The sequence below is a fragment of the Enhydra lutris genome, unplaced genomic scaffold (genome assembly GCF_002288905.1).
Source record: "Enhydra lutris kenyoni isolate GAN:26980312 unplaced genomic scaffold, ASM228890v2 scaffoldscaffold26, whole genome shotgun sequence".
Taxonomy (NCBI): Eukaryota; Metazoa; Chordata; class Mammalia; order Carnivora; family Mustelidae; genus Enhydra; species Enhydra lutris.
In genome coordinates, this window is record NW_019154110.1 from 7,660,596 (window position 1) to 7,673,000 (window position 12,405).

General features: G+C 50.2%; 1 protein-coding gene across 2 annotated transcripts in view; it reads right to left on the bottom strand.

Annotated features, from left to right (window-relative positions):
• LOC111151502 (acid sensing ion channel subunit 2) overlaps positions 1–12,405 on the bottom strand; it is a 1,010,285-nt gene that overhangs the window by 81,746 nt on the left and 916,134 nt on the right. For both annotated transcript variants that reach the window (XM_022509526.1, XM_022509525.1), the window contains exon 2: positions 1,534–1,684. In XM_022509526.1, the coding sequence (XP_022365234.1) occupies positions 1,534–1,684 (151 nt within the window). The remainder of the gene's footprint in view (positions 1–1,533; positions 1,685–12,405) is intronic.

Genomic DNA, 12,405 nt, shown 5'->3' on the forward strand with positions numbered 1-12,405 from the left:
AGAAGTGGATGGAGCCAACCAGGCATCTCCTCGGTAAGCAGCAGATGGCCCGGATTCAGCCTGAGGTGAGCCACCAGAAGGCATTGTTGGAGTGATGTGTGTGGCGACCATTTTACTCCATGACTGTAGGAGCAGGAGGACCACCACACAGTGAGGGAAGTGGTCATGCTCACCTCTCCCCACAGGGAGATCGAGCGAGAGTCATGGAAGGAGAGTGGTGGTGGAGGGAGCTTAGAATTTGTAGTCAGTCATTCCTGGGGTGGAAGCATTGGCTGCTCTCAGATGCCTGGAATGCCTGGGCATGGTCAGGGCAAGAGCTCAGGATTGGGGGGCTGCTCCAGGAGTCATGGGCTGGGGGTTGGAAGAGGTGGGGGCTGGGCTACTTGGCCTTCACTCACCTCAGCTCTAATCTGAGGGCCCAGGGTGTCCTTGCTAGAATCTTCTCTCCCTTCTCCTCTCCCATGGAGGCCCCTCCCCAGGCTTATCCTTGACCCCCTTCCACACTCCCCACTATGACACCCTGAACACAACACTACTCTTGCTTTGGGTCTACTTTGCAACCATGTTCCACTCTTGGGCACCTCTTTACTTTCTCCACTTGGGGGAATTCTAGAAGCCACTAGCGTCCCTAGGCTTACTGGCTTTATCACTCCAATCTCTGCTTCCCTCACCTTCTCCTCTGTCTGATCTTCCTGCACTCCTCTTGTGAGGACCCTCCTGTATAATCCAGGATAATCCCAAGACTCTGTTCAAATGCCCGGGGCACCACGATGCTTTCCCTGAACACCCACCACCCCACCCCACCCAGGAGGAGGCCGCTGTCCTCCTCGTGCAGGTACACTCATGTCACACTGGACTGTAATCGTGTGTCTCCTCCTCTAGGCTGTGGTCAAGGACCTGGTCTTTTTCACCTTAATGTCCTTACTGTGGTGCAAAGCCTGACATACACATGGCTAATGAATAGTTTGCTGAATAAATACACAGATGAATGTGTGGATGAACTTACTCAGGGGCCTGTACACACAGGTTCCCCCAGGGGCTCACGCAGGCCTGGTGCCAAGTCCCTGAGTCCATGCCCTTTGGCTTTCCAACCCAGCAAGCTCCTCCACCTTCCCCTAGTGGGAAGAGATGTTTTCCCTTCTGCTGGCCCTCCTGGCTGGGTTGGGGTAGTCAAAATGGTTGGAAGAGGAAGGAGATGGTCCATGTCTTCCTCTTCTCCTGAAATCAAGCCACCTGCCTGCACAATCATATCTTCTCCATGCCTCCTTCCCAACAACCCCCTCAGCCTATCTGCCTTCCCTTTCCAGTATTCCTGTCATCTGCCCCTCTCCCATCTACTGAAATCTGAGGAAGCCCTGAGTATCACAGTCCATGAGGGACATCCCTACTCTTCACCTCTATGTTGTAGTCCTGCTGATGGAGAGCCGTCCTTCAAAGCCCGGGCCAAGACAGCCCACCCAAATCAAACCGATCTTTCAGAGTCCTGTACCCCTCTGCCATCACCCACAACCCCGGTCCCCGTACCCAGCTCACCTGTCTCTCCCCAGATGGGCAGGTACTCATCTTGCTGAATGTCCAGCATGATCTCCAGCCCGTTGCCTGTCCCGCCCTTGACCGTGGTGAGCAGAGGTTTGCCATCCTCGCCTGAGTTAAACATGTAACACTTTCCATATTTTGTAAACACCTGAGGGAGAGAGGAGAAGGAGAGAATCACATGAGTGACTTCAGACTAGAAACTGGTGAGACCTAAGAGGTGAGATGACATCAGGCCAGAGCCCCCACGGTCCGTCCCAGTCAAGCCCTCTGGAGGAGCCATGATTCTTCACTGTGGCTAATGGCCTGACTTTTGCCAAGCAGGATTCAGGTATCAAAGAAAATATGGACACATTTTGGGGTTTGTTGCGATGGGATCTGGTGTCTTCTCCCCCTGGGCACCCCCTGCTCCGGGTGGTCCTGTCCATCTTCCAAATGTTGAACATCATTTGTAAGCCAATCTGTACCTCCAGCCCCGAGCTCTCTCCTGGACTTCAGACTCACTGATCACAGTGCCTGATGAGTGTGACTTCAGCGGGACCCAGAGTCCCTAGACACTCAGCGAGTCCCAGTAGGAACAAACTTCCTCAGGTTCCCTGCCCCACCAGATGGTTCTGCTGCACTCCTGTCCCAGGGAATAGCATCATCCCCTTCCAAGAGGTTTGAGCCAGACCCTCAGAGTGGCTGTCCACTCTTCCTCACCTCCATGTCCAATTAACCAGAAAGGCCTGTCAAGGCTGTTTCTACATCCGGCATGCATTCCGCCTTTTTCCTACGGCACTGCCATAACTCAGGACCCATTCATTGCTTGCCTGGGCTCCTGGATTCCAGACTGCCTCCTTGAGCCCATACTTTAACTTCGCTGCTTTCTGAAATGCTAACCTCACTTTGCTAATCCTGTGCTTAAAATTAATCAGTGATCCCCAGCACCCATAGGCTTAAATCCAGGCCCACCATACAGATGCCCTCTGCCCACTCCATCCTACCTTTCCCCATCCGTGTCCACGGGAATCCACTAGAAGGGAAACTCTGTGCATTCAGGGACTACATCTGCTTATTCGCTGTGTATGGTACCTGGCACATGGGGGTGCTCCAGAAATATATGTTGAATGAATGAAGGAATGAGTGAGTCCTGAGTGGGTGGATGGAATCAGATCAGATAACCTGCTGGTTCACACACTTCTTTCTATTTGCTGCTTTTGCTATCTGCGACTCCTCTCACTCCTCTTCCTAACTGTTGTCTGAGATGGGACTGATGCATCTCCTCCTCCAGGAAGCCTTCCTGAGTCCCTGGACCAAGTTGGGCTATGTCCTTCCTCCCTGTTCCCCTGACTCCTTCACCATGACAGTTATCACATCCCAAATAGTTGGTTCTACATCTCTCCTGAACTTGACTCTGCCTCTCACTTCTGAATCCAAGGACTTACTACATGGCCTGGCCCCCAGTAGGTATTTGGGCCACTTTTGCCTGATGATTACATGATTACAATGATGTAGTGCGATGGTGTGATGGTGTGGGAAGAGCCCAAGGCAAGGAATGCAGAGATCTTTGTCCAAGTTTGATGTTGCCACTCATTAGTCATGAACCAAATAAACCCTCCAAGCCTCAACTTCTCCATCTATAAAATGGGAGTTCTTGCCCTTTCCTTAACCACTTCTCAAGGTTACCGAGAAGATCAGCTGGGGTAATACAAGCACAACGTGTTTTGAGAACCATAAAAGCTTTCTACAAATGCTATGGGTTATTATGCTTACATAACTGCTTTGGAACCTCGAGCAGAAGCCAAATTACATCTGGCAAAATTGGCTGGAAGAGAGCCAGGCCAACTGTATTGGGTTCCTGTAGCCACTGAGGTTTGGGACCAGACCTCTCCTTGGCCTTGCTTCCACTGAGCTGCCCTGCCTGCAGCATGGAGGCCACGGTGTGGGGTGGGGGGGGGTTCTCTGGCCTCCCACCCTTCAGTGTGGGGGGCAGATAAATCACAGGGGCAAGTGCTAGAGGCTGCCTTTCTTATGCAGATCTTGAGAGTCAGATGGAAGGAAGGAAGAGAAGCTTCTACGATATGCCAGACACTCTGCTAGACACTCACCTATGTTATCTCCTTTAACTCTTGCAACCATGACTGTTCTGGGAATTTCTGCTCCCATAGTGCAGAGGAGGAAACTGAGGCCCAGAGATGCTAAGTGACTTGCCTAAGGTCACACAAATTAGGTAGAGATGCTGAGATATGCAATCCATGAATGTCTAATGCGCATGCTCTTTCTGGCTGTGCTCTCCTGGGTCTTTGTCACTGGGACCTTTCTGAGCCCTAGTCTCTTTCTCTGTGCCTTGCTTTTTCCATCAGCCCATCAGTAGTCATAGGCATGGGCTCCTCCCATGTGTGAGGATTATGGGGATTGCAAAGAAGTACAAAGCCTGCTACCTGCCTTCAGGACCCGTGGGAAGCCCCGGCAAAACATCAGAGTTCATGTTTTCTTCACTGTGTAAAATGTCTGAGTCCCTGACCTGCCGCACTGTTTCAGGACAGCCAAGCCCTGCTCCTCTAGCTTCATGGTGGGGGAGGACAGCTGGAACATGACTTTCCAAAAAAAACCCCTGAGCTTTATCATTGCTATTGTTTATAGCAACCAGACTTGGCTAATGAATTTGTCCTCCAGAGAGATGTTCCCTGGGACCGCCATAATGAACAGAGGAGAGAATGTTACATTTAGCACATCCTTGGCAAGGGCTTGAACACATCTGGGGTGACTTCTGGGTGTTCTACTAGGATTTTTCCTCGTAGATCTACTAAATAGGCTCCTGCAGGGGCCCGTGGTGTCAGTCTCTCCCTGCGTCCCTGCTCCCAGCCTCCATTTCAATTGGGACGTCCTGTCTTATAACCTCGCACTTCCCCTTTTGTCCCTTTATGGTGCATATCAAAGCATGTAACTAGCTGATTATCCGTGTGGCTATTTCTTGGACATGTCTTCACTAGACTGCAAGCTCTGAGAGGGTAGGGACTGTGTCTGTTTTGTTGAATAAACAAAGGGACTCCAGGGTGTGCCAACCCACATCCCCTTGCCCACCTCTGGGAGGCGTCCTTTGGCACTGGCCAGCCTTTTTGACACTTGTCCCACCCTCCCTCCCCTCTCTCCCCTTCTTCCCTTCCCTCCCCTTCTTCCCCTCCCTCCCCTCCCTCTCCTCCCTTTGTCTGCTGAGGCCCTTCTCAGCTTCCCTCTTCATTGTACCTAAGCATTTTTGCTTGCTTCTGCATGAAGGTATTAGAGGAAATAATCCTTTCGGGAGCTAAGACAGTCTACCTTCGTGGGGGCAGGAGAAGGGGCTCAGAGACAGCAGTAGGCTCATGCTGGCTGCGTGCCTCCCCCAGCCTCCCTCACTGTGCTGCGGAGCCCCCAGCTTTGCCTGGTGTGTCTGAGAGGATTATTTTCCTCTCTGCTCAACATCAAAGGCCTGAGAGCTTTGTATATACTGCACAATTTTGCTACAAACTTGGGACAAGATGCAGCTCTCCTTCCCCATTTCGGGAGCATAATGATGTGTAAGTGTAACACACGCTTCAGATGTCTTGTCTTATCGTCCCCAGCCAGAAAATACAACTTATTTAAGTCCGGACTGTCAGGCCCAGCTCGCTGCTGCTTCAGACCTGCCATCCTCCCAGGCATCGCTCTGCGCTCCCGGTAAGTGCTGACAGCCCCATCGCGAATGGCAGGGTTGGACCCACTGGGTTGCTAAGAGTCTAGAATTACAGTCAGTTGCGTTGGTTTGTAAGAGTTAAAGGCGTACATTTCAAACCTGGATTTCCAGGAGGGAGCGGGCAGCAGGGGGTGAGGGGTATGTGGGATCCTGAGATAAAGATGAGTCCTGTGAAATTAATCTTCGTTGCTAACATTTGCACAGTGTGTTACAGCTTAGACTGCCTATGGACCCAGTGGCCCCATGAAGGAGAGGAAACCAACCATTCCTGATCCTCTACTCCATGCAGGGCCCTGCTTGGCATTTCCATAGGTATTCTCTCTTCCCTAATTATGGTCCAGCTCCCCTGATGTGGAGGCATCTTGTGATTATGTCCCCATTTCACGGTTGAAGAGACTGAGGCTGCTCAGGAGGTAGGTAGTAGAGCTAGGACTTGTGGGTGAGACTTTAATCAACAGGGAAGTCACAAGGAAGGAAGCCTGGGATTTGGGGCCAGACAGGATGCGATCAAGACAGCTCTCTCACTTGTCAAGTCCATGGTCCTGAACATGGTATTTTCTGTCCCCGGTGCATTGCCTCATTGACAAACCCAGCAAGATAACCTTGCCTCGTGGTTGGATGGCCTAAATGGCAGGACGTAAGTGGGTTGGTTTGGAGGATTATGTAATAGACATCTTGACTAGTTATGAATCCATAACAGGGAAGGAGTCACTAGGTTTCTCCTTTTCATTTGGGTTGTGGGTAGGGAGGCCGAGATGAATTGAATGGGGGATTGAGGCTTCCTGTCCTCTCTGCTTAGGTCCCTAAATACTGAGCTCATCTCAAAGTAGTTAGAGGAGACAAAGACCTCCCTGTGCCACTGACTGCTTACTCCTTAATGCTGTCAAGCTTGTTGCTGAAGCCCTGGGCAACCCAGGAGATGATGGGCACCATGGAGTTCTGGAGGAGACAGAGAGACGTTGCCATGCATACCACCCACTTTGAAAATCTACATGTGAATTCCAACTGAACTGTGACCAGTTATTGGTAAAGTGAAAAGATCCCACCAATCTGAAGTTGACACATTCTAAACAAAAGGAACACAGATGTGGGGATGGAGAGAAGGTCTCCCTGCCTTCATGTAACTCTTAGAGTAGTTCTGGAGTTTGCTACCCTCCCTGGGGTACTGTTGACTTTATCGCTGCCGTCGCTACTATTTGCCAACAGCCCCCAAGGTCGGTATTATCACCCCCATTTTACAGATAAGAAAGTCAAGGCCCAGAGGGGCTGAGCCAGGTCACAGAGCTGGTCAGTGGAGAGCTCAGGGCAAAATTCGTCTTTGCCTACTTCTGAAGCTTGTGCTCTTTGCTCCCTGTCCCTTGTAGTTACAGCTCTAATACCAGCCCGACTCCCAATCTGTTCCGGTCCCAGCCAACCGGTGAAATTAGAGCTTGCTAACACAGGGCTCTCCCACCTGGTAGGAGGGGGTTGTATCTCAGAGTCAGAGGCATCCTGGAAAAGGGCAAGCATCTTCTTATCCAAACCTCTCTTTTTCATATGGGAGTCTAAGGTCCACAGAGGTGAAGTGGCCTGCTCTGGGTCACACAGCTAGCTTGGGGACAGAGCCGAGATCTGACCTGGGCTTGATAGCTTGGGTCTGTGCTCTTCTTCTAAAGCCTGCTGTATGCCCACGCCAGGGGCTGGAACTAATGGCCGGGATCCCCTTCTCAGGAATACGGGAAAGATTGGCAGCCCATGCTGGCCCGGGGTGCAAGTATCCAGGATTGGCATGACCTGCTGGGGTCCCTTGCCTTACAGAGTCTGGGAAATGGAAAGTGGAGCCCTTGCTGGGAAAGGTTCAGAATGGCTGATACCCACGCAGACACAGTTTTCTGGTTCAATTATTAGTGCAAACAATATTTCTACACCATGTACCTACTTAAGAAAATAAATTATGTATAAGTTCCCTCAAGGGTTGTTGAAATACCCGTTCACCAGCACACGGCTAAGCCTGCAAGCTTCAGACCATCCAGCCCCCTCATTAATCCTGACCTTTAGGGCTTCTAGGCGGTGGGTTTCTTGTCTGTTCTTGCTTATTACCCTTGAAGGAAATGAAATTGTACTGCTCCAAAATGCCTCCAAAATTCAGTCTTCCCTCTCCACACCAGTGCCCCCCTACCGAGTTGACTGAGTCTCCCCTCAATGAGTTACTGAAATTCCTCATTAGGCTGTTTTCCAAAGAATGTGTATTAAAGCCAACCATTTAGTCTAATTTGTTTGGTTTGCCTCTTTCAAACTCCTAAAACACGTTTCACACGATTGGGAAGTGAGAACGTCTGTTAAATGGGTCACCGGGCTTCCAGGAAACAAAATGAACCTGCCTTTTTGTTTCCTGAAGTTGCAATGAGCCTGTTTGAAGACAAAACACAGCAGGGGGAGGGAGGCAGAGGGGGGCTGCCAGAGATGGTCAGCTCTTTGAAGGCAAGGACTGTATCTTATTAAAATCTCTGCTTGCTCGTTCATCAGTTCCCGCAACGGAATTTCTGACTAGTTTTTTCCTTCCAAGGACTGTGCATGAGTGTGTTTTCCCTACAATTACAACAAATACCCGAGAAAGCACCCCCGTGTGGTGGTGGGTGCTATTCCTGGAAACCAAGAAGCCCAGGGAACATGGCCCCTTGGGAACCACTTGTCACCTCTTCCCAACCAGGAGGCCACCATTTCTTTTAAGACATCCTTAGTATCATTCTCCTTAGAGGCAACTTTTGGGGTGGAAGGGGAAGAAGGAACAGTCACTGAGCATTGACCACAAGTCAAGCACTGTGCCGACTGCTCTATACCCTTTCTGTCCTTTCCAGCTCACAAAGCCCGCTGAAGTTGGCCTTATTCCGCCCAGTGTGCAGATGAGAAAACTGAGGCTCTGGGAGGCTAAATATCTCGTCCAAGGTCCCACAGCTAAAGAGTGGTTCACCTGATGTTCCCTTCTATGTGCATGGGTTGTGAGAGGTCCGCTTGGCATTATTAGAATGTATGAGATGGTCCCGTGACCCTCTCTTCCGGACCCCTGCATGCAACTGCTGGGATGTGACATTTCCTGTGCCCGTTTCACTGAGAGGCCCTCCTGCCTTCTCCCTCCGAGCCTGAGTGCAGCGGGGGCCTTGTCCACCGGGCAACTGTCCGGAGAGCTTTAGACCGTGCAGGAGGGGGGATGTGTGCTCGCCGTGCAGAAAGCAAGAGCATCACGCAGTTGCAAATCTGTCAGCTGAGAAAACGGCATGAAGGGGAGGAATGGGTGACTCTGAGTGCTCTCTTCCGATGCAAACATTTTGTGAGCAAATGTGCTCTTGGTGGATGACTCACAGAGACAGGGCGACTTGAAGGCACTCGGGCTGCTCACCTGGAGAGTCCCTGAGAAGGCCAGACCTCCGCTGATGAATCCCTCCTGACATCTCATGGGAGAATCCCATATTGGGTTCGACTTGAGATTGCGAAATGGGATGTGGGGAACCAGATGCCTTTCCAGCTGGACCTGCAGCTTGGCTGGTGGGGGGCCGGGCCCTGGCCTGATGGAAGTTTCAAATGAGATTCAGCAACAGGTTGGCTGCTGTCTCTGCTAAGGCCCCAGGGTCTATCTTCTCTTGCATGCCAGAGGGGCGGTGGCATTTTTATCTCTAGATCCCCAGTGCCTGGCTCCAGACCCGGCACATAGTAGGCACTTACAGGAAATGTCTGGGTGGAAGAGAAAAGTTGAGCACGAATTGGGGACCAGGCAGCCCCAGCTTCCAGTGCTGGCTTTGCACCAATGTGAGGACTATTTCATCGCGTTGGTTCTGGATCCTTCATCTCGCAAGCGCTGGCAAGAGTACCTTTCAGTAGAATTGTAAAGATCAAAAGGGCTATAATGGGTCTGAAAGTGCTCTGTGGAGGAAAGAAACCCTCTGCCCAGGCAGGGAACGTTTCTGTTTGTGGTTTGCAACCTGCTTAAGCCCCCAGCGGGCGCAGGGGAGGGGCAGAGCTGTTATTCCGCTGTGAGAATGGAATCTGAGATGTTGTTCCATCTGGGGCCATGGTCACGGCTCATCCATTCACTCAGTGGACATCCGCAGCCCGCCACTTGTGTTCTGGGCACTATCTCAGGGGTTGGAGATACAGGAATGAGTCCACCCTCTAGGAATGGCCCTGCAGAGAGGGTGGTGCCAGATGCTGTAGGAAGGCATGGAAGGAAAGCTGCCTGGAGGGCAGCGAGGGAGGGGGCTCCGGGGGTCTGTGGCAGAATTCTTGCTAGGCACGGCGAGGATGACACCAAGGTATTTAGCAGGTGGAGACAGACCCCTTAGACCGGCTCCTGGTCTGAGAAGGGCCATGCTGATGTTTTTGGGAAGACCAGTGGCGCCAGTCCAGGTTTCTGGTTGTCTGCCGAGCCCTGCCTACCTGCCCATCATTCCAGCTCTTTCTTTTGGAACCGAATACCCTAGACAATCATGGGCTCTACTAAAATGTGGGCAGGATTTGCAGAAGAACACAGACTTTGGAGTCAGACTATCCTGAGTTTAAAACCTACTGTGTGCCAGACACTGTGCACAATGAATAATGGAGCTCAGCTGTCAGATAGGAGATAATTATTAATACAGAGATGCAGTGACCAGTAGGCGTTGGTACCTGGTTCTCTCCAAGGATGCCTGGGTCAGTCTCAGAGCTGATCTGCCCATCGCCAACAGATTGCCATGCCAAACATAGGGTCACAGGGCCAAGGCAGGTGGATAAATAAAAAAACACACCTCTGGGGAGCCAAGTCTGACTGCAAAGAGGTTCCCCTTGCCTGTCGCCAAATGTGGGGAGCAGGACTTAGGAGGGATTCTCTGACTTTAAGGAGGCCAAGAAGCCCAGAAAAAGTGAAGGAGCATGGTCGCAAACATCCACAGTCTTGCTACCATTTTCTTATGCTGCCCTCACTTTCTGTTTCTAACCCTACTGACAAGATTCCTGCTGTTCCTGGCTGTCCCAGTGCCCAGGCAAGGCAGACCAGGGGCAGCATGGGTTCAAGACACAGCAGCCCAGACACACTGGAATGCGGCCCCGTGCTCCACCACATCTGGGTGTTCTGGGGAGCAGGGTGCCTCTGAGTCAATGTTCTCATCACTCTTGAGAGGATGGATGTATCTGGCAGAGGCTGTACCTGGGGTCATGGTCCCCATTACAAGTTCTTTTTACAGTTGCTTGCTTAATCCTCTGAAGGCAGCCCTGTGCCCTCTTCTACCTGCTGCCTGCTGGATTTCCAGGAATATGTTACCTGCTTGGTTTCCCCCAAGGATGTGTTAGATCTCTTCTGGAACATTCCATGGCTATTTTGTATGAGAAGTTTGTGTTACCCTTGCTGGGTATTTCTGCTCAGTTGAACATTCACCTTTCCATCATCCTCCTGGCACCTATTCCCAGGGATTAGGTGGGCTTCACCTCCCAGTGTGAGTATGTTTCATACCTAGAGGACCAACCCTGAGATAACAGTAGAGTCACTTCTTGCACCTGTCTCATTGCACACCTGCTAGGGTTTTTTTTTTTTTTTTTTCTTTTTGGCAGATGTAGGATGAGGAGGGAACCAGAAATGTGTTCTGTTGTTCTCCTGGTTAATTTCACATTATTCTACAGGGCTGCGCTGAAAATGATGCATCAGTAAAAACCAAATGATGGTTTATGATGCTTGCAGAGGAAAAGCAGATATTCCAATTAATGCCAGGGCTGAAAATAATCCCAAGGAGGGCTGATTCTAAAAGCTGATCAAGAAAAGGTCAAGGGGAGCCCTCCTATGCTGTTGGTGGGAATGCAGGCTGGTGTAGCCACTCTGGAAAACAGCATGGAGGTTCCTCAAAAAGTTGAAAATAGAGCGACCCAGCAATTGCACTACTGGGTATTTACCCTAAAGATACGAATGTAGTGATCCGAAGGGACACGTGCACCTGAATGTTTATAGCAGCAATGTCCACAATAGCCAAACTATGGAAAGAGCCTAGATGTCCATTGATAGATGAATGGATAAAGAAGATATGGTATATATATACAATGGAATAGTATGCAGCCATCAAAAGAAATGAAATCTTGCCATTTGCAATGACATGGATGGAACTAGAGGGTATTACGCTGAACGAAGTAAGCCAATCAGAGAAAGACAATTATCATATGATCTCCCTGATATGAGGAATTTGAGAGGCAGGGCGGGGGGGTGTTGGGGAGTAGGGAAAGGGAAGAAAAATGAAACAAGATGGGATTGGGAGGGAGACAAACCATGAAAGACTCTTAATCTCAGGAAACAAACTGAGGGTTGCTGAAGGGTGAGGGGGAGGGATAGGGTGGCTGGGTTATGGACATTGGGGAGGGAATGTGCTATGGTGAGTGCTGTGCAATATGTAAGCCTGATGAGTCACAGATCTATACCCCTGGGGCAAATAATATATTATATGTTAATAGAAATAATTTAAAAAAAGAAAAGGTCAAATAGGTAACTACCCACATAGCACTGAAATCCTCATACTACTGTATTCTTACCGAAGTCATATTTTCTCATTGAAAACAGATTTCAGTTTTTCTATAAAATGCTCAGAGAATGTCATTGTCTTCTAGTCTTCCCAAGGGCTGGTCTTGGAGGTTGAAGAGCATATAATGTTAGTAGCAAAGCATGTTCAAAGTTGCCACAGATTCACAAAGGCAGAGGGTTTCTGGTCATTTAATCAGATTGCTTTCCTGACACATGGTGGACCTATGAAGGAGAGCGGCCTTGTGCATGCGGTGTGTCTTCCAGCCAGGTCTTAATTCCATGTGTCAGGAAAGCAATCTGGTGGTGCCAGTGTCTCTGTAACAAGCAGCGATTCCCAATGTCGGGGAAGGTTTGGGCAGGTATCATATGGCACTATGAGGGGCGGGATTTCGGGGGTTGAGGTGGAAGGGACTCTAGCTGGCGATAGAGAGAGAGGTAAGGCTTTGCGTATACTTCAAAAGGGCTCAGACTTGGCCCCTGCAGTAGAATGGAGCACGAATAAACTTTGGAATCAAATCCCAATTCTGCTGTTTACTAGCTTTTTAAATTGGGCTAATACCCCTGAGCATCCCCGTGTCGATGATTGGTAGGCTAGACTCCTAGGAGACTGTAATTTTCATTGTCCCACAGCTCCTTGCCTTCTGATCCGAGTATCAAAGGACCTGAGATG